Source organism: Numenius arquata, chromosome W (assembly GCF_964106895.1).
Source record: "Numenius arquata chromosome W, bNumArq3.hap1.1, whole genome shotgun sequence".
Classification (NCBI taxonomy): Eukaryota; Metazoa; Chordata; class Aves; order Charadriiformes; family Scolopacidae; genus Numenius; species Numenius arquata.
Genome location: NC_133615.1, coordinates 10,852,473 through 10,875,510, shown reverse-complemented (window position 1 = coordinate 10,875,510; position 23,038 = coordinate 10,852,473). Strand labels below are relative to the sequence as shown.

At 39.3% G+C, this 23,038-nt stretch overlaps 1 protein-coding gene across 1 annotated transcript; it reads right to left on the bottom strand.

The window, feature by feature from the left end:
* Nucleotides 1-723: 723 nt before the first annotated feature.
* LOC141476659 (small glutamine-rich tetratricopeptide repeat-containing protein beta-like) lies at nucleotides 724-22,170 on the bottom strand. The gene is made up of 10 exons (XM_074165455.1): nucleotides 22,071-22,170; nucleotides 15,133-15,236; nucleotides 14,301-14,370; nucleotides 11,693-11,792; nucleotides 8,176-8,280; nucleotides 5,532-5,670; nucleotides 5,381-5,443; nucleotides 2,654-2,691; nucleotides 2,324-2,407; nucleotides 724-835 (listed from the first exon to the last, which is right to left on the bottom strand). Exons 1-10 carry the CDS (start codon nucleotides 22,168-22,170, stop codon nucleotides 724-726), a joined length of 915 nt encoding a protein of 304 aa, XP_074021556.1.
* Between the last annotated feature and the right edge of the window lie 868 nt (nucleotides 22,171-23,038).

Below are 23,038 nucleotides of genomic sequence, written 5' to 3'. Positions count from 1 at the left end.
TCTCTCCTTCCAAATGAAGTTGAAAAGTATTTCAAGTTACTAATAACAGTCCCTCCACAGGCTTAAAGAAACAGACTTTTCAAGCATTAGTTTTAAGTACATTCTATACTCCAACACTGATTTATGCTCATTATATAAGGGCACATCAGATGGGCCTATTGTTTCAATAGCATATTTGACAGGGAGTACAGCCATAACAATTTTCACCATAAGAATAATGTGCCTTTTACACTAGGATTTTAGAATTAAGCTGTTATGCAAGATCAGCCTACTACAAAACTCTTCCCTACTCAATAGCCCTGGAGATCTATCTAACGCACATACTGAAAATGACCTTTAGGTAGGGATTTTAACAAACCACTTAATCTATTTCACAGAATCACAGAATTGTATGGGTTAGAAGGGACCTTTGGAGATCATCTAGTCTAACCCCCCATGCCAAAGCAGGTTCACCTAGAGCAGACTGGACAGAAACACATCCAGGCAGGCTTCAACTATCTCCAGATATATTTAGTGTATTCATTTTCAGAGGAGTAACTATACATAAATGATATGTTCCAAGTTATGTGCAACAGATCTGTTTAATAGATTTATTCTTGTTTGCAAACACGCACAAAGAATTTTGTCTTCTATTCAAGCAGAAGTTACAGCAGTACTTTTGCTACTAACTATGGTATACATTTTGGGGTTATATACCATTCCAATTCGCATGCCTCCTTTAAGTCAGGAATGCTCTTCAGTGCTGCCACTGAAAGATCTGCTCCGGACATGATTTCTCAGTTGCTCTATGAGCTCTGGATTTTGCTGCTGTATTTGTTGTGCAAACTGTTGCCCCCTGTGTTGAACAGGTTTAAGTAAAATCAACAAGTGAAAAAAAAAAATACCCAAACCAACCGACAAGCAGCATTTTTAAGAAAACAGGATATCCTAATATAACTGAAAGCTGCATTATATGAAAGTTAAGACTGCAGATATCTTGATTAAGACTACACAGCAGGATAGCTGTAGTATTACCACTTTATCTAGTTAAAGTCTCTCCAAACAGGATTATCATCAGGTCTTCATTTTCATTCTTTAGGACTATTACTTCTACTTAATAGCATGGAGGAAAAAGTATTATCTTACTTGCTAAAACTAAAATTTAGCAACAAATCTGCTCCAGTGATTTGCTCCCTTATTTTTGAAAGGATCCATTCTAGTTGTTTAGGTAACTACTCTTATAGTTGAAGTTCTAGTTTAAATACAGTACGCAGCTGCCAACTTTACAGCCAACAAGATGTCATTAGTGGAAAGCAAGCATACAATTGCACCTGTATGACTGAAGTAATGACAGATCCATCTCCATAACTGTTGCAGCTTAAGAGTAAAATTAATAGGTGAGATTAATTCCACGTAGAAGATAAACATAACCCCGGTTTAATAGAAAAAGCAAGTAAAACATATTACTTCATGAATAGCCTGGCATGGCATTCTCTGTAACTTCTGCATTTTGCCCAATTAGCAAATCATCAAGACTCCTTTAAACCACAGTGCATATTGAAGGAAAGTCACCATTTTTATGGTGACATAGCACATGATTTTTGAGAAAAAACAGCACTTGATTTTGTGGGGCACATTCCTGTCTGATGTGAATTATAAATTACTTTTGCCCTGTTTGAAACAGACTAGAATGCTAATATAAAGTAAAATTGTATGCCTGTTAAGAGGTCTTGCTATATTAGCAAATTGCATGTTTTTGTGCAGACTCTTCCAGATGGATTATCATTATTATATTATAAAAGACTTGGGTCCTGGTTTTTGTAAAAGCCACTCTTCTCCTTATTATACCAAGTTCCCTGAAGCCTTCCTAGTCCAAATGGAGGGATGCCAGAGCATGGTCAGTCGGGAGTCAACTTTAGAACTTGTTGAAACCTGTGCTAAATCAATCTGTAGCTTTTCTAACTAGTGTCTGGGATATCCAGTAATATATTGATCAACACAATTTGAAAGCACTCGCAGGAGTACCTAAAGGTTTAAAAAGGAACATTTTAAAGGTTTAAAGGAACATTTTTAATAACTGGCATTTAGAAAGTAAACAGTGTATGAAAACCAGAAAGTGAAACCGAGCACACAGTTCAGTCTTTCCAATTGATGGAAATGTAGAAAGCAAACAAACAAGATAGTGGAAAATAAATTTTCAAGTTCTCAGTTTTAATAATAATCAGGTATACAATGGGGACAGGCCACAGTATAATTGGCTTGACAATATCCCTTTTAAACAGATGGTGCACAATGATGCTTCTACAAATGTAACAGTTAAAACTATGCAATTCATAACACTTACGCATGGATCAGGCTGGACAGATCCGACAGGCCACCAACACCCGCAGCAGGGCCACCAATGGCGTTTGACATCATTCCTGACATCCTGAAACAGTTAGCACAGTCTTGGCATTGAGGTATGCAAGGACCTTTACAGTAAGCAATAAACTGTAGTTCTTTGTTGAACTGCTGGGAGGAAATAAGCTGCAAGAGGAAGAAACTGCAGTAGTTCTACTTCCAGTAAGCAAAAATAAAATTACATTTTCAGGAATACGGTACTATCCACTTTTTTTCTTATTAATTCAACCTCCTAAAGACATTTGTTTCAATGGTACTCCATTTTAATACTTACAATTGTTGAACTTGAGGATTCTGCATTAAGCTTGCTGCCTAGAATAGACAATATATAGCTGAAATTATAACACATTTACTACTTAGGTATCACTGAGTAAAATGTGAAAAAAGAAAAACCCACGAGGTGTATTCTATGTTTTATTACAAAATTAAGCTAAGTTTATGTGCACAGAGATGTGTGGTCCCCAGCAAAAAGAATCATTACAGGAAAGTATTTCGAGGATATGAAGCCGAGACAACTTGTTACATGTTAGATAACAAATACTGGTTACAGATTCAGACATGAAAAATATGGCAACAAGATATTAAACATAAAAACCCAGTACCAGAAAGCTTAAAAAAAACCCAAAAAAACAAAACCAAAAAAAACCCAAAAAACCCACAACCAAAAACCAAAAAAACCACAACCAAAAACCACCTTAAGACTTCCAAGGACAAAGGTTTTCTATTTTGTTGATTCCCAGCCTGGATAAATCAGTTTTGTGACTATTATTACTAGCGGGTATAAACTGTTAAAATTACAGCCACAAAATATTGCAGAGTAAACCAGTGTGGACTTACTTTGTACCATGGTTTTGTGGTAACTTATACATTCTGTGGTAACTTGCATATCTTCTTACTTCGTAGTAAGCATAAGGTTATTTAAATTTCTCATTCATAAGATATCTCAAAATTTATATCATGTTTACCATAATGTAAGGATATATATGGACAGAAACTATCAAATAAACCAAGCGATGGTTTAAAGTTAGTAACGTAATTCCTACAGAAATCAGTGTCTGTATGAATACAAGACCAATAGGCACATTGCAGTATCTGCTCATTCACTATCGTATTAAAGGCACTACAAAACCCAGACATATACAGTATTAATTTTATGAATTGATATATTTCCATACAATCTCTCAAAAGTAAATCAACTGGTTTTTTCTATTCTACAGTTGGATACAAAATGCCAAATTTGGGTCAATTCTATGGGAAGTATAGGATATATTTTTCCTCTTTTCCATCAGTAACAAGTCTGATCTAGGTTAGGGGCCCAAAATGGAGAAATAACTTTCTCGAGGTCAGACAGCAAGCCATTTTTTTTTTCCTTAAAAAACAAAACAAGGGGAAAAAAACAACACACCACAAGAAAATCATTCATTCATTCCTGGCTGAATGTCCTGTGTTCTATCCACTTGACCACGCGTCTTCTGGAAATGATGCAAAAATCCTTTCACTATAGTTAGCTCCATATTGAAGAGTACATCTTTGTCTCTAAACAGACACAGACTGTCTGAATAAGTCACTGTCCTGGTTCGAGTGACACAGGATTAATTTCTCTTTCAGTATTTTTACTTTTCAGTAAAGTCTCTCCTAATGTTGGGGAAAACTGTACTTTTGGAAGACTCTAGTGTCTGAACTTGTGAAAATATTTACTTCATAGCCAGCTATAGTATGTGGGGTTTCAAGGCCTTGGTGTTTTCGAGCCTTGCCAGGTGCAGGGATGAGGAGGAGCAAGGCCTGGCCATTTGACCCAGGCTGGCCAACAGGATTATTTCAGTCAATATAAATTAGAAAGTTTGCTGAGAAGTTCTTTCTCTCCCTTGATGGCTGCGATCCAGAGAACTCCTTGCCCCGGTGCCAGACCCCTGAGGCCTTCCCCTTCCTCCCAAAGCCGTAGCGCTCACAGTGTCTGACATTTGCTGTCCCTGCTGGGAGTGCACAGCTTCCTACTGATAGAATTGGCTGAGTATAATCCTTGTATATTTTATATTTCTATTGGTATCAATATTGGTTCTTTAGTGTTATTAATGTTAATTATCTAGTCTTATTCTGTTAAATCTGTTTATATTTCAACCCTCAAGTTTCTTTATCCCCCACCCCCCAATTCCCCTTCCCGGGTGGGGAGGGATCATTGGATGAGAGAATAATTGTCTAAATGACAATAAATTGATATAGGTTCCTCAAACCATAACAGTCACATGGCCATTGAAGTGGTACATGGAGTTCTAGTGCTATTTAACCACTAATGCCATTGGAGAACTTGTTCACTTCTTCCTTGCCTACCATCTCTATTATTTGGACCACAGTATCAGATCAGATGTATTGATCTCTCTTGCATGCAGTGCATTTCCACACTGAAGCACTGGTTAAAATGTCCTGTCCTAATGAAGCTACCAGAGGGGTAGTAAAGTTTTAACCAAGTTCTCAAAGGAAATAAGTATTTTTTGCATTTTTTTTCTCCAATTTCTATTCTTCAAAGTTAATTCATACAATTTGGCTAAGAAAACCATGCATGGAGAAAAACTACTGAGGGACAAAACCACAGTTTGCCATTGTACTGGAAGTAAAAGAAAGTAGTGTGTATTTACTATTCACTTAAGAGGCATTTTCTTTGTATTCATTGTTAACTGCTATGCAGAGAATAGAAAAGATTTTCACCATGCTGCTGACAAGTGTTTTGCTATTCATGCCGTCTATAAAAACAGCATAGCTAATCTACACATGTTGTTGTTCATAAGTAGAATAAAATCATTTGGAAATAAGACAGGCATTATAGGAGATTTATGCTTCACTTCTTGGTTTGAGCGTAAAATGACTGAGAAAAGTTGAAATTCAGTATAATGAAACCATTGCCATTATAAGCAGCATTAAAATCACTTGTGTTATTTAACAAGAGTTGTTCTTAAACCTTCAGTCTTAAAAAAGAAATATAGTGTAAAGCTTGAAATATACTCACCATACTAATGAAGGCAGGATTGTTTATCAAGCTTGCCATGTCAAAACTCAGTCCGCTTCCAGTCTACAAAAAAAATTACAATTGAAGATAAGTTTACCTACAAAATCCCAGTTAAAAGTATTGTAAATAAATCGATGCAGAGCAAACTTACAGGACTGGACACGTCTCTTAGTTTCTCTTCTGCTATTTTCAAATTTGACTTATAAGAGTCATTTTCTGGATCAAGATCCAGTGCTTTTTGGTAACTTGTAACTGCTGCTTCATATTTATTCACTGAGGTCAGAGCCAACCTAATGTGAAATAAAGAAATCCCGGGTGGAACATAAATGACCATCAAAAGATAATGATACATTTTTTAAGTAAAACAGTATCTCACAACTAATTTTTAGCTTGAGCACTAAGTTAAAGCAAGTTTTGCTATTGTGCTACTACTGCTTAGTGTAAGACCTTACTTTTGCAGAACAGATGAACCCTCAAGAACTCATCTTGCACTGTCTGTTCCATATATATGCAAGCTTCATTAAAAACTCTTGTGCATCATCAAGTGATTTGGTCTGTATTTGAGAGCACAAGCTGGATTCAGCATCCATGACTTTTTGCATAAGCTCAGGAATTCCTCTAAATGTGTCCTCCAGTCCTTTTGATCCAATAGATTATTCACAAGGGTACATGGGTATGTAGGGTGAAGATACCGCAGCTTCAAGAAACCAAATACCGGATCCACAAGTTTCAGCGTAACACATTTTTGTCTTACGATCAGTGCAAGATTCTCCTCTTGGATCTTCTACTTCAACAGCTTGACAAATGGGTTATACAGGATAGTAGCAATATCTGTAAGACTCTAGAAGAAACCCTTGTATCAGGGAAGCCTGCCTAATGTTTTGAAAAGGTTCTTCTCCAGCAGCTCAGGAGAGCACAGGACAGATTACCTACTACGTTTGAAACAATATTTGTTTCCAAATTTTATTAGCTACTACATTTAAAACATCATCTATCTTTGAGCTACTCCAGAAGTCCATCTGGTTGCAGTTTCAATTCTATCTTCTACTATATTTTCAATTTATGCTGACCACAACACTAAACTGATTTTTTCCACATTTTGTGAAAGATCTGTATAACTCACATTCAGCTATTTAGTACTCCAGTCTCCCTTTAGTATGTGCCGAGCTACAGAGACTGGGTTGATAAGCCTGTGCTGATGCCCACTAACAGATCTTAATCATTTATATCGAGCAAGAGAGCTCAGTGTGTTAGATACATCAGTCACAGTCATTACTCTCAGTGACAATGAACTCAATAACAGTATGAAACTCCAGGAGATTCCAGTAACACTCCTGGAGGAACTCATACAATATTAATGTTGTCTCCCTTAATACAGTTACTCCCGTAAACAATTCTCTCTATTGGGCCATGAATTTGCCAAAATAGTTTCTGATCAGACGAGAAATGCAATCAGGTATTTCTCTGATGCAATTGTGTTGGGGTTTTTTGGTTTGGTTTGGTTTTTTGGTGGTTTTTTTTGTTGTTTGTTCTTTTGGTCAGTTTTGTGATTGCCCAAGAATGATACACGCTTACAACGTGTATCAAAAGGCACACTGGTCTTACACTGAAAACTCTAAAATAACCTCCAATTTTCAATTAAATCAGCCTGTAGCTTCCCTCCATCTCACTGAAGTCAAGGGATCTCAGGTTGTGCTATATGAAGAAACAATCTAAAGGGAGTTAAATCAGACAAAACCAATTCAACAGTCCCTAAAATTTCAAAGTGAATTAACTATCTCAAAAGCCAGTCAGGCTACATTTGTACTAGTAAAATAAACTGTATCAGAGAAAGTTTTCAAGTGATGGAATTCCATCATCTTTGATCTTAAATAAATGCCCCCTAGCATGGCTTTGTCCCAGGCAAAGCATTATCCCATACAATTTTGGGGCATGATTCAGAATTTAAACACAGGCCAAGGCAATTTAGCAATAGGGAGTTTGGATGTGGTCACTCCATACTGCAAACTAGATTTTAATAATATGGACATGGGCGATTTTGTGCCAGCTGATCCCAAAGAACAATCCCAAGTATTTTTTAATTTACTAGTATAGATATAATCTCAGAAGTCTTAAGCAGCATTCAGCCCACACCCACAATATATTTGACTATTGAAAATGCAAAGCTACACATCTCAGAAGAATAGCCCTTCACTCGAGTAGATCTCTCATTCGGGAGAACATTCCTGACATTTATTTTTTTTCAGAGAGCACTTAATCAGACCCACCACCTAAAGGGGCGATACTGTTAATCTCTCACACATGACTGAAAAAAGGGACATAGCTTAGTCCTGCTAACATATCTGCTTCCCGAGAGTTATTGAACAAAAAAAATTAAGCCTCTATTCCTGCTAGCATGAAGCCTCAATGCTTTTAGGATCCTGTTCACTAACAGCATCATTAACAGATTCACTGTTCCAATTGCAGAATTTTTATTACTCATAACTAGGTAGGAGGTGGAAAAACACAGCATGACTTCCTAAACTAAATTTGCAAAGTTAAAGCTTTGTTCTTGCAGATAAAATGAAAGAAAAAAAAAAAAAGCTAACTGACAAAATCTGATATCAAAGTGCTGATATCAACTATGTATATAAAACTTAAAGCTGACAGCCTGATAGGGTCACCTTCAGAAAACTGCTACACTTTGAGAACAAGAATATCAGCTAAGGAAAACAACATAGTTCCACTTATTTCAGAACATCTATGGTGATTTAAACTTGGGTCTTCAGCGTTTACTCAGATTTGTATTAGCTTACCCCATTCTCCCATATGCTTTGCTGTAATTTGGATCTATTGCTATGGCGCTCTCACAATCCTTTATTGCTTCACTGTAGTTGTCGAGCTTACTTTGAGCAGCAGCCCTAAGAGGAAGAGGGGAGGGAAGGGACAGAGCTTTGCAAAACAACAAAAACAAAACACAAACAAAAAAATCCCCCCCCCCCCCCCCAAAAAACAACCCACCAATAACGGCAAAAAACCTCAAATAAAAAACAGCTTAGATATTCACACGTCCATGACTAACTTTAGAATTGTTTAATCTTACTGACTTTTCATTCATTATTTAGGCAATGCCTCAGCTTTCCTCAAGTAAGCAAGACAAGCAAGTGTTCTGAACTAAGTATGTGCTTAAGTGCATTGCTATATACACAAAATACATTACAAAACCTATTAAAAGAAGTGAAACTCTCAAGAAGTAGTTTAAATAGAAGACTTTTATACAATTGCACTAGGTTGGAAGGGACCTTCACGATCAAGTCCAACCGTTAACCTAACATTGCCAAGTCCACCACTAAACCATGTCCCTAAGCACCACGGCTACCTGTCTTTTAAATACCTCCAGGGATGGTGATTCCACCACTTCCCTGTGCAGCCTGTTCCAATGCTTGACAACCCTTTTGGTGAAGACATTTTTCCTAATATCCAATCTAAACCTCCCCTGGTGCAACTTGGGTCCATTTCCTCTTGTCCTATTGCTTGTTACTTGGGAGAAGAGACTGACACCAAACTCTCTACAACCTCCTTGCAGGCAGTTGTAGAGGGCAATGAGGTCTCCCCTCAGCCTCCTTTCCTCTAGGCTAAACATTCCCAGTTCCCTCAGCCTCTCCTCATAAGACTTGTTCTCTAGACCCCTCACCAGCTTCATTGCCCTTCTCTGGACCTGCTCCAGCCCCTCAATGTCTTTCTTGTAGCGAGGGGCACAAAACTGAACGCAGTACTCTAGGTGCAGCCTCACCAGTGCCAAGTACAGGGGGACAACCACTTCCCTAGTCCTGTTGGCCACACTATTTCTGATACAGGCCAGGATGCCGTTGGCCTTCTTGGCCACCTGGGCACACTGCTGGCTCATGTTCAGCCGACAGTCGACCAACACCCCTAGGTCCTTTTCTGCCAGGCAGCTCTCCAGCCACTCTGCCCCAAGCCTGTAGCGCTGCAGGGGGTTGTTGTGACCCAAGTGCAGGACCTGGCACTTGGCCTTGTTGAACCTCATCCCATTGGCCTTGGCCCATTGATCCAACCTGTCCAGATCCCTCTGTAGAGTCTTCCTACCCTCAAGCAAATCGGTACTCCCACCTAACTTGGTGTCACCTGCAAACTTACTGAAGGTCCACTCAATCCACTCGTCCAGATGACTGATAAGATATTAAACAGAACTGGCCCTAATACTGAGCCCTGGGGAACACCACTTGTGACTGGCTGCCAACTGGATTTAACTCCATTCACCACCCCTCTCTGGGCCTGGCCATCCAGCCAGTTTTTTTACCCAGTGAAGTGTATGCCCATCCAAGCCATGAGCAGCTAGTTTCTCTGGGAGAATGCTGTGGGAAATGGTGTCAAAGGCTTTTCCAGTAAGTAGTATGGTTTTACTGCCTTCAAAGGAATGCTGTGACTTTTTCTGGTGAATTTTTTTAGCAGGGAACTCATACTTATAGGTAAATTGAATTGGGATAACATTTCTCAATAATCTCTGAATTACCAAATTAAAATTGCATCTCTATACCAGAGAAATACTAAATGTTGTGGACATTTATAAGACTAAAGACTTGCCCAAACTAAAAATGACATAGGAACAGATTAGTACTCAAAATTTTACCTGCTTAAAAGGCCTCAAAACACTCGAATTTGTTGTTCCTTGATTAAAAGAAACTATAGTAGAAATGACAATTTGTATTCATATAGTAGAAATTTCCATCACGTAAAGCATTTTTCATTTTTATTAGGAATGCTAGATGCTACAATCATCACTGTATTCAATCTTTTCCTGTGATAACCTTCAAATTGCATTTTTTTTCTGAATTTGATTAAAATCTCTTCTGAATGGGACTACTTGTATCTTTTAAATACTCAGGCTACTTAACAGTTGTCCAACTCTGCAGATGCCAGTGAAGATGTATGGATAAAAACTGGGGACAATGCTTAGCCTTGCGTGTGTTTGAACGGAAAATGTTTTTTCCAAAAAAATTATATGGCCAGTTAAAACTTCAAGGGCATCTCAGCCCTCTTTTTCCACTGGTGCAAGTAAAAAGCAATATTGTTGAAGGCAATAATTCTCCATTGCTTCCATACTAGCTTAAGTAAGATAAAAATAAAGCTTATGCTTATTCAGAAACCACATCACCCTCAAAACTCCAAGCAACTGCCTATCTTCTTTTAAATAACTTTGTACAATACCATGCTCACTGACATCAAGATTCATTTTGGTCCTCACAAATGTAATGTGTGATGATGCAGCAGACAGTGAAGTGTTTCCACTCTTTTGCTAATTACAGATTTGATGCTTAAGCCCATTCAGTGATTTCGGGAGGCTTTTGAATCAGGACTTATATTACCATTTGATACCTAAAATCACATATATGGTCAGTTTTCTCAAGGAAAATAGATGATTTACACTTTGAACTACTGTCTTAAAGACATAAAACATTAGTAAACTGTGCATTCCCCTTCTCTTTATGCTTGCCACAAAACACTGAATCATTCACTTGTATTTATCACAAACTAAACTCTGAAGTAATGGAAGCACAGCTTCAAAAATGGAAAAATCCACTGGGTACAGTGCCACAAGGCCAGATTGACTGCACTTTAGTTAGCAAAACCTTCTGATAACAGAGGCACAGAAAAGTGTAGAGCAGAGGGGCTCCAGAGGCAGGCCAGTTCCAGTAAGGCTCATAGACTATACTGCCTTTGTTCTTATGGGGGTCTTCAGGGCAGTATAATGAAAAAGCATACTGCTGCTACCGGTGTAACATGCCCTTCGAGACTCCCTCTGGTCCCATGTAAGTACTATGGTGAAGAATTGATTGTACAATGAAACTACAACAGTCTTGTTATTTTTCAAAAGGTCATGCATAAAAACACTGAGTATTTATACAGTGCTTGAAATCTCCAAAATGGTATACCAACACTGACGATATTTTTTCCGGGGAAAGTCAATACTAGGGAAGATAGAGATGGCAGCTGAGTCACTAGAACACCAGAAAAGAAGCTCTTACTACTCTCAACAGACCAGAAACAACAGCCTAAGTTATAATTTATTATAGACATACTAACTCACAAAAACCTGATCTCAAGGTGTTACAAGTAATTTTAAAGCCCATATTACACCTTTAATGTTGAATTAGCTCACTTTTCCTTTAAATCTGTTACAAATTTAACATCATCAATTTCTGAATAGCAGGTTTTTCTAGCCTCATGTTGTTTTGTTCTACTTCAAAATTTATCTTTAAAATAACGTTGATGAAATTCAGGAACAAAAAGTATATATTATTTTCTTCTTACCTGTTGCAGTAGTAGACTGCATTGTTTGGATCCAGTTCTATAGCCCTAGTATAACAATCCACTGCAGCACCATAATTTTCTTCTTCCATATGATTGTTACCTGAAATAAATTATAAAAGGCTCTTAAGTAGTTAAGAGATACAGTGCTATGTTTGAAAGAAATAAAGCAGCCACATTATAGCATCTATATAAGCAGTTATGGCGGTACTTTTTTGAGACACATTCTTTTAAATGGAATTGGCATGGAATAATGCACACAAAAATATCTACTATGTCTGTAAAGTTTATTATATACACTGTAGTCCACCACACAAAATTTCCCCTTCTCATCTTGTTATTTCACACTTTCCAGATAACTTCTGCTGTTAAGCAAAGATCACTTTGTTGAGAAGTGTAACTGTAATTGCAGTTCCATTCTAATATAGATTCATCAGTCTTAACTATCTTTGCAGGCCTCATAATCCAATAGGCTATATGTTAATTCCATTTTGGTGTCATCTTCTCACATCTCCAAACAACTTGCTTATAGCCACCCATACAGAATCATAGAATTGTCTAGGTTGGAAGGGACCTTCAAGATCATCTAGTCCAACCATCAACCTAACTCTGATAAAAAAAAACATCACTAAACCACGTCACTAAGCACTATGTCAACCCGTCTTTTGAATACCTCCAGGGATGGTGCCTCAACCACTTCCCTGGGCAGCCCATTCCAAGACTTAATAACACTTTCAGGGTAAAAATTCTTCCTAATATCCAATCTGAACCTCCCCTGGCACAACTTGAGGCTGTTTCCTCTTGCCCTATCACCTGTGACTTGGGAGAAGAGACCAACCCCCGCCTCTCTACAGCCTCCTTTCAGGGAGTTGTAGAGAGCGAGAAGGTCCCCCCTCAGCCTCCTTTTCTCCAGGCTGAACACCCCCAGCTCCCTCAGCCTCTCCTCACAAGACTTGTTCTCCAGACCCCTCACCAGCTCTGTTGCCCTTCTCTGGACCTGCTACAGCACCTCAATGTCCTTCTTGTAGTGAGGGGCCCAAAACTGGACACAGTACTCGAGGTGGGGCCTCACCAGTGCTGAGTACAGGGGGACGATCACCTCCTGAGTCCTACTCATCACACTGTTCCTGATACAGGCCAGGATGCTGTTGGCCTTCTTGGCCACCTGGGCACACTGCTGGCTCACGTTCAGCCGACAGTTGACCAACACCCCCAGGTCCTTTTCTGCCAGGCAGCTCTCCAGCCACTCTGCCCCAAGCCTGTAGCGCTGCAGGGGGTTGTTGTGACCCAAGTGCAGGACCTGGCACTTGGTCTTGTTGAACCTCATCCCGTTGGTCTCAGCCCATTGATCCAGCCTGTCCAGATCCCTCTGCAAAGCCTTTCTACCCTCCAGCAGATCAACACTCCCACCCAACTTGGTGTCGTCTGCAAACTTACTGAGGGTGCACTCAATCCCCTCATCCAGATCATTGATAAAGATGTCAAAAAGAACCGGCCCCAATACCAAGCCCTGGGGGACACCACTCGTGACCGGCCGCCAAGTGGATTTAACTCCATTCACCACCACTCTCTGGGCCCGGCCCTCCAGCCAGTTTTTAATCCAGCGGAGAGTACTCCCATCCAAGCCATGGGCAGCCAGTTTCTCCAGGAGGATACTGTGGGAGACTGTATCAAAGGCCTTACTAAAGTCCAGGTAAACAACATCCACAGCCTTTCCCTCATCCACCAAGCGGGTCACTTTGTCATAGAAGGAGATCAGGTTTGTCAAGCAGGACCTGCCTCTCATGAACCCATGCTGGCTGGGCCTGATCGCCTGGGTGTCCTTCATGCGCTGCATAATGGCACTCAGGATGATCTGTTTCATGACCTTCCCAGGCACCGAGGTCAGACTGACAGGCCTGGAGTTCCCTGGATCACCCTGCCAGACTTTCTTGTGGATGGGAGTCACATTTGCTAGACGCCAGTCAGCTGGGACCTCCCCAGTTTGCCAGGACTGCTGGTAGATGATGGAAAGTGGCTCAGTGACCACTTCTGCCAGCTCCCTCAGTACCCTCAGGTGGATCCCATCTGGCCCCATAGTTTATATCCAGGTGTTGGAGCAGGTCCCTCACCACCTCCCTTTGGATTACAGGGGCTTCATTCTGCTCCCCACCCCTATCTGCATGGGGTCCCAAGTGCAGGACCTGGCACTTGGCCTTGTTCAGTCTCATACTATTGGCCTCCGCCCATCAATCCAGCCTGTCTAGTTCCCTCTGTAGAGTCTTCCTACTCTCAAGCAGATCGATGCTCCCGCCCAACTTGGTGTCATCTGCAAACTTACTGAGGGTACACTCGATTCCCTCCTCCAGGTCGTTGATAAAGATATTAAACAGAACCGGCCCCAGTACTGAGCCCTGGGGAACACCACTTGTGACCAGCCACCAACTGGATTTAACTCCATTCACCAGAACTCTTTGGGCCCGGCCACCCAGCCAATTTTTTACTCAGTGAGGAATATGCCCATCCAAGCCATGAGCAGCCAGTTTTTCCAGAAGAATGCAACACACACTATCCATGATAACCCAAAAATCTTAATAAAAGCATAAGATGTTTATTTCTGTTTGTTACAAACCTTCCTCCTTCAGTTGTTCAGCCTTTACAGCATCCTCTGGTGAAGAATCTGAGAGAGGCAGCAAGTCATTCTGTATGTAAACAAACCAAGATTTTTTTCATTACAATATAAGTTTTAAGTTTTTAGTATAATCATTTCATCCTGGGAAGCACTGTATCAAGAAGCAACCAGATTTTCTGCAGTGCACAGGAAGTATGAAAGAACTAAAACATCCTTAGAAGAGGAAGAAAGCTTGCTTTCTACTACTGAAGAAACCTTACAGCTCACCACACGCTGTAAGGAAGTCAAGAGGAAGAGAGTTAACATGTCTCTACAATATTGGTGTTTTTACTTCTGACTTTCCTATTTGCCATCCTGGTGGTTCCTGTGCTTCCTGTACTGAGGATTCCCAGATAGAACATATTATTAGTACACATTTTTAAAGTTCCCATTTTAAGGTTAATCTTCACAGGTATGTTTTTAAAACCCAAGGATTAAATTATTTCCAGAAGGGAGTGCAAAGCATCAGAAAACTGCAGATGACCTCAAGCACTTTGCAAACAATTATCTCTGGGAATTGCAAAATGCTTAACTGAAGAATAAAATGCTTCAAGTGAGAATGAGACATTAGTAATTTTCTATATGGAATTGTCCTTGCCTAGCTGAAATTAATTCCTCCCACTGCCCCTAAAGATTCTCATTCTGCTAGCTTTTATGGAAATGTCACTTTTTTCATGTTTTCCTCAAGTTTCCTCATCATTTTGACCTATACAGCACTTTAAGGTTGTGTATACAATATGACATCTTAGGACATATTGCCAAATTAACTCTAGACTCTAAATTAAATTCTTACCTTGTGAAAAGAATTTGTGAACATTTCTATCAAACGCTGTGGAGGTGCAAGATGAGTATCTTCCAGGTTAATCTTAAAAACAGTCTCCAGACACTGAATTGCAACTTACAAGAGGAAAAAAAAAAAAAGAAAAAAAAGGCACCAGTTTCTTAGAAGCGTAATTTCATTAATTTATTTATAAAGCTGTGATTGACTTCCTTATTCAGCTAGTAAAAGTAGCCCTTTGGAACACATCATAAAATAAAGAGAGGCTACTTGATCCCTGCAGAATTAACTGCCTGGAAAATAGTATAAGCTATACAGAATCTATATATAGTTTGGCTATTATTCTTAAACCAATTTAAAACTTTTATTTCAATTCTTTCAATCATTTTGTCTTCTTTTTTTAACATAAAAATATGAGTATATAACAAAAGAACCACAATTCATAATACAACTATGCATGTGTCACCTCACCCCAAAACACCACAACTAAACTGCCATATATTTGTGTGGCATAACAGTGGGAAAAAAATGGCTCATCTTTACTCTTATCTTTTTTGGAATGAAATATATTCATTTGAAGACACTGTTTATTAATAAAATGTTTTATTAATCGCAAGCCTTTATCCTATAAGAAAATACATCTGCAGTATCTTTTCAAATGTTCTGTTGTGCAAGGATTAAATGACCCTCCCTATCCTACAATAATGCAAATACACTCACAATAAGTAATTCTGAAAAAAAGTAGAACCAAATACCAAAATGAAGTTTTAAGTGTGTTCACATATTTTTAGACAACATAAGACAAATGGCAATTACTATATACAACCCTATATATACATGTATTCTGTTAATTATAATATCTCAAATCATAACAATATTTTCCCTTTCATTTTGAGGATCTAGCAGAATGTTTTTTTAAGGTGTACATCTAAATATTTGTCCTGGTTCCGGCGGGGATGGGGTTAACTTTCACAAGGAGCTGGGAAGAGGCTGACCCAAACTAGCCAAACAGGTATTTGATACCGTGTGACACCAGCCCAGTCTATAGCCGGGGAGCTGGCAGGGTGAGGGGGCAGAAACCGCCTCTCAGAAGTGGGATGGCTGCCTTCATCTCAACCCACGAGTTTTTGCCTTTTTCTTCTCCCTATCCCGCTGCTGGGGGGGAGTGAGCAAAAAGACCGCGTGGTTCTTTGTTGCCGGCTGGGGCAAAACCACGACAATGTTTTAGACTGAAAACAGAGGAGGAACAAAGAATCTTTGTAAAGCCTAGTTTGAACAGAAAAAAATAGTTGTGTGTTATATTTTAATTTATAGATATGATTTTTTCTTTTAACCTGAACTAGAGATAACTAGGATTAGCTGATTTCAAATTAAGTATCAGTAAAAACTCTTAGAATTTAAATTGAATTTCAATCCAATCTTAATATAATTTGAATTCTTATTTGCATTATAATGAACCTGAATATGGACCCAAAATTAGAAAAATAAAATTACTTAAAGTTAACAACAGTAAGGCCAGTTTGAGGAGCCTATTTTCTACATCACAGCTGGGAGAAAGGAAGAAAGAGTAAACTTGTAAAATAAATAGTAAAACTTGGAAGAGGTATTTTTAAAAAAAAAACCACCCTCTGATAACATACAATAGAAATTATTCAGAAAATGTCAAGTATGGTACAAATTTAATGTTGATAACATGTAACACTAATTGAATACATGGCTAAATACGCATACAGCTTGCTCCTATAACCTATAAATGCTAAAAATGTATCAATTTGCCATGTTCTAAATTACTCAGTGCTGAAGGATTTGGGGTAAACTCCTTTGTCTCCTGCTATGTAGAAAAACTCAACTGTAGTAAAGCAAGCACTGATTATGCTGAATTCTGTATTATATATTAACAGTACTTCTTACCAGGTTTATCATAAAATCAGTGGAATTATATATCTTGTTTTCCCTTATATGACTTAATAGGAAGCCTCTGCCTACAGTATACTTAGCAATTTTCCCCCTCAAATTTATTTTCACCTGAAGGCATTCCCTTTTCTGAATGCCTCACCTCACTTTTAGTTTTGCATAAATTTAAAATAGAACCCCCTCCTTTATATTTCTCAAGGCATTAAATCTGTGACACCAACTCTCTATCATATAGATTTTTGCAAAGTACAGCAGTGCAAATTATGCTTAAACAAAATAATTCTGAGTATAGTATTATTACCAGTAAGCATTTCCATGAAATAATCAGTTGTTACAGTGAACTCCCACATTTCTCCTTTAACTATGAATATTATAAATTCAGTTTTTCAATCTATCACAGGCATAACAAAATTAGGAGCTCTCATGGGATGAAGCAGTAGGTTAAAATAATAACCACTGCTTGACATGCAAGCCAACAATAGAAACCTGTGTAAAAACAAACATAGCCAAAGCTGAAACTTTTCCTAATAAGATGTCTAAAGTTATGACAAGATCAATAACTACCCTGGTTTAATATGAAGTAAAAACCTGACCCCAGTAAAGTTAAAGGGGTGAAAATTTGTTTTTGTCTGAAAAGTGTCTCAAGAGACTTGACTGCTAGCATCTCGCCATCCCATTACCGAAGTGAGGCACCATCAACTGCTGCAAGCAATCACTAAGTTGGGAAAGACTTGCTGCACCACATGAGCTATTAATCTAAGTCTTTTCCTGTGTCTGATTTCAGAGGCCAAACCTATCTTTTCTCCCTATTACCTCCATCGTCACACACACACTTTCAGAGGCCTAGGCAGTTGCTGAAACTTGTACTGACCACCTTGCAAACCAGTACAGATACCTACCTCCCTGCTGAACAGTCGGTGCTCACACAAACACCTACTACCTGGCAACAAGAGCACTTGGGCTATGCTGGAGTGCCACACAGCTCCAGGATCTTTTGTACAAGCTGCAAGCAACATCAAGGCATCACAGCACGCATGTAGGCTGTTGATCACTGAATAATGAAAATTAATTGGGCTGCTGAGGCCCCTTTTATACTCGATATCATCTTGCTTCATCTTCCACATAACCTTCCCCTCTTCAATATATTCATCAATGACCTGGATGAGGGGACAGAGCGTACCCTCAGCAAGTTTGCTGATGACACAAAACTGGGAGGAGCGGCTGACACACCAGAAGGCTGTGCCACCATACAGCCAGACCTGGACAGGCTGGAGAGTTGGACAGAGAGGAACCTGATGAAATTCAACAAGGGCAAGTGTAGGGTGCTGCACCTGGGGAGGAATATACCAGTACAGGTTAGGGGCTGACATTCTGGAAAGCAGCTCTGCAAAGAGAGACCTTGGAGTCCTGGTGGACAAGAAGTTGATCATGAGCCAGCAACGTGCCCTTGTGGCCAAGAAGGCCAGTGGTCTTCTGGGGTACATTAGAAAGAGCATGGCCAACAGGTCAAGGGAAGTCATCCTCCCCCTCTACTCTGCCCTGGTGAGGCCCCATCTGGAGTATTGTGTCCAGTTCTGGGGTCCCCAGTTCAAGAAGGACAGGGAACTACTTGAAAGAGTCCAGCGGAGGGCTATGAAGATGATCAAGGGAATGGAGCATCTCTTATGAGGAAAGGCTGAGAGACCTGGGCCTGTTTAATCTGGAGAAGAGAAGACTGAGAGGGGATCTCATCAATGCTTATAAATATCTAAAGGGCAGGTGTCAAGAGGATGGGGTCAAGTTCTTCTCAGTGGTGCCCAGTGACAGGACAAGGGGCAACAGACACAAGCTGGAACACAGGAAATTCCATCTCAACATGAGGAAAAACTTCTTCACTTTGAGGGTGGCAGAGCACTGGAACAGGCTGCCCAGGGAAGTTGTGGAGTCTCCTTCTCTGGAGATGTTCAAAACCCGCCTGGATGCATTCCTGTCCAGTCTGCTCTGGGTGACCCTGCTTTGGCAGGAGGGTTGGACTAGTTGATCTCCGAAGGTCCCTTCCAACCCCTACAATTCTGTGATGCTCCGATTCCCCCATCTCAAGTATTACATGCATCCCTCACCTTAAGGGGTGCATCCCAGTTTTGGAAACACTGTCTTAGAGAAATTCATTGCGGTACACTGATCTCAGAAGAAAAAAAATATAGAAATCACAGCCTTGTGCAGATTGTAGGGAGTTTCTGCTTTAATCCCACAGAAATAGGTGGTATAGACAAGAAAAATACCCTAGAAACTATAAACAGGAAAGGGAAATAACTGACATTTAAACACACTAAAGCAAATTGAAAGAAATGAAGTTGCTAGTTCATACAATAGGGTTGAGCATTAACCACCAGAGATCTGTATCACTGCTCTAGATCCTAGGTTGTTGGTAATATATTTCTCCAGTCTACCTTCAATTACTCTGTTCTCTCAAATTAAGATATTTTTATTCATCAAGTAAATACAGAATTCCTAGAGGAAATTTACACTTTCATTGACATAACCTACATTCTGCATGTTTGAATTATAAAATTATCAACGTAAATGGAGTTTGAATACATGCTAGACTTTTATTTTGATAAAGTCTAAATTTAATTTGTAATGTTCTAGCTTTTTTGTTGTTTTCTGGGGAATGGGAGCTGTTTAAATTACTTCTTGGCACATAGATTTAATTATACAGTGTTTTTTTTATCTTTTTCATAGACACCAAGAAGGTACATAAGGTACCAATGAAAACCATCAGTCAAATTCTTTAATCTGTTGTCCCGGTTTGAAGTAAATTCGGTTTTGGTAAATTCAGCCGAAACCACGACATCTGTCATGTCTCCATCTAACGTTAACCACTTCAATGGGTGGGACAGGCTATTGCTATTCCACATGTACTAAAGATATTTTGCACAACTAAAGTGAGTCAATTATTCAGAATGCCCAGCTCTGATCCTCTAATACATAGCATATGGTACCATACTTTTGGCAGGGTACAGCTCTAAAATTAGGATTTCATATCTGTATTAAAATGGTATTTTTACATCAGCATTTAAGCACAACTGAAGTTTTATATTTTTTGTTCAGAAAATAGAATCTTAAAATTGTTGATACCTTCATATAGACATTGGCTAAGGCTGCTCCAAGACTGTAATCCAGTAAACCTTCATAGTCACAACCCAATGTTTATCAGCTTTATTATAAAAACAAAAGGAATCTCTTAATTTCTCATTGTATGATTTCCAAAAACATTGCTTTCTTTCATCAGCTTAACATCATCATAACCTGATACAGGTTAAATTCATAGATTACTACCACTTTTCAAGTCTACAAAATGCTCCAGATTGTGATGTAAAACCAAATATTTTGGGTTTTATTCTTTTGGAAATATCCTTTGAATATCATAGTACAAATGTTTCTTTCTTGCTTACATTAGTGAACAACTACACCATAAAACCAATAGACACTGGAAGGAAGAACATTCTAGCTTTATCTTTTTAAGTTTATGCCTCTGAGAAGCAGGACCTGCTTTGCACCTGTGGAAAGTCTACTCCCCACACCTCAGATTTCAGGTAACTCAGTGTTCAACTGCCTGGATGTTGTTTATCGTACTGCTGGTCCTAGACTTCCCCCTCTTACCTCCAAATTCCTCCTCTGGTTGAGTCATACAACCAAAGACTGCTTGAAACAGTGCACAGATCTTTTAAATAGATTCTATGAAAAGCTTGTTGCAGAATTAAGACTCTTTTTGTTCTTCTCTTGCTTAATTCCACATTGTGATACCACCTCCCATGAAGTCTCCAGGAATTGGGGAAAAGGAACAAGAACAATATGAAGGAGAAAGATACTATGAAGTTACAAAGATTTAATGAATGTCTGTCAACAGAGTAATATACACAGAAGCCCATCTTTCTGTAGCTATGTCTTCTGTTAATAGAAACTACATCATACTGAAAATATTCACTACCATGTGCTCTTTCGAATCACTATTCAAGTGAAAAAGCGATGCTGTGGGAAAGTAACAGAAGATTGGTGAGGAGGACTGTAAACACACTCAAGTGACTCGCATGTGGGGTGCTGGAAAACACATCTATCACACTAATTGTTGCTTAGTTCTGTGTGCTCAACAAGTAGAACATCTGCACTTAGATAACACAGGCCTGGGATGGACTCAGGGGCACCTTATCGAACACGCCTGAGATTCCTGCCCTGCTGCTGAAGAGATCAAAGCACAGCGGAAAACTCTGCCTGCCAGAATCCTTGGAATACAGGCCCAAACAGCAAGTGGGAGCTCTCTCGCTCTCTCACTCCCTTGCTAACAAGGACTCTCTTGCTAATAAGGACTCTCACTCCGCGGTGCCTGCGTCCCCTGCTTGCCTGCCTCTGCCCGGGTGCTGCTTCAGAGGTTCCCCGATCCATGAGGTATTGAGATTAAATTTGTTCTTTGCCCTTAATCCATGGTTTTGTGGTTGTTCCTGCGTCCTGCCTGCATCAGCTCACACAGATGCAAAGCATTTATTTTATTTTCTGTATTCTTAGGATCTCTTAGCCTTCCCTTGTATATTACATGGAATTCTTGCATGTATGAAACATGAGTTCTTCCCATACACCAAAACTGATATATGGCAATTGTTTTACTTCCTCCATGGCCAGCACAGCTACCATCACACACAACATGCAGAAAGAAACCAAACATAGAAATAAAGTGAAAAAGAATCAGCTGGAAAAAAGTTGTAGGACACATACACAAATCATCTCATAATCTGCATTATGGCACTGCCTAACTTGATGTGATTCAAAGTACCTGTTGCTCAAAATTAAGGTAATACAAATTTCATAACTTTAGAACATTTAAAAATTAGCTATTTTAAAATTCATAATCTCAGAAATATTAAGATTGTGATCTTATTCACAGATAATATGTGGTGGCAGTTTTAGTTAGGTCACTCCAGTTACTTTCTATGATAATATACATCAGACATTTTAACATATGTATGTATAATACCTACCCATGCATTAGCACCTTTATCACTTACCTTCCAAGCTTTCTTGTTCATCTGGAGTGAAAGTGTCCATCTGACTTTGCTCTCTCAAGAAATGGATGATTGCATAAACCAAGCGTTTGACTGATGACATTTTGAAATTGATAAGTTTCTCCTATGTCTTAAAAAGAATAGGATCTCTTACTTAAAAAAAAAATAATTAAGAAAAGCTTTAGAATATGACAGGACGCACACTTTGGGCCCATCCGTGAATTCCTTGAGTATTCCAACCTCCCACTGACCTCAGTAAGAAGTACACATAATACACAAAAACTTATCCTTCACCAGAAAACCCAACAAAGCAATGCCTTGAAACAAATCATTAAATTGTATGTAATCATTTAATTTAACTATCAGCAAAAGAGCACAGATTTCCTCAGATGTGCACTTTGAAGCAGGAACACATGATTGATTAAAAAGCTGCATTGATAAATATAATGACATAGTGAAACACGCTTTAATAAAAGCTATTCTATTTTCTGACACTGTGCTGCTGAATGGTTTATATTCACTTTGGACAAAAAACGAACACCGTGACCTCAATGCACACTTGTGATTAGTGACACTTCTGGCTCAGTCTGATTTGCATTCAGCATCAGCTGAGAGTTACATAACTTTGAGGAAAATTTTAGTCCCAATTTTCTGAGTTATTTTTCCTTAAACCATTTCGATTTAAAAAGGCAGAAGCTTATCCAGTCGTCGGGGGAAGCAGATTAAAAAAACCCAACAACATAAAACGAATGCCAAGACTAGGGCCAACAGCCGGCCAATCGCGCCCTCCCCCCTTCCCCCTTCCCCAGCCGCCTCGGGCCCAGCGAGCGCACAGATGGAATCCGATCCGCCCCACCGTTTCTGAGAACGAAGGGCTCCGAAGAGAAGGCGCGCAACCTCCCCACCCCCACAGACCGAGAGTCCCTACGGAAACAGGGCATCATTCTTACCGTGCAAGACACAACAAACAC

Coding starts and splice junctions, on each gene's coding strand:
- LOC141476659 (XM_074165455.1), bottom strand. CDS start 22,170: ATGTCATCAGTCAAACGCTTGGTTTATGCAATCATCCATTTCTTGAGA. Junction 11,793..14,300: donor TGAACAACTGAAGGAGGAAG/GTTTGTAACAAA, acceptor AATTTATTTCAG/GTAACAATCATATGGAAGAA. Junction 5,444..5,531: donor TAAGAGACGTGTCCAGTCCT/GTAAGTTTGCTC, acceptor TTTTTTTTGTAG/ACTGGAAGCGGACTGAGTTT.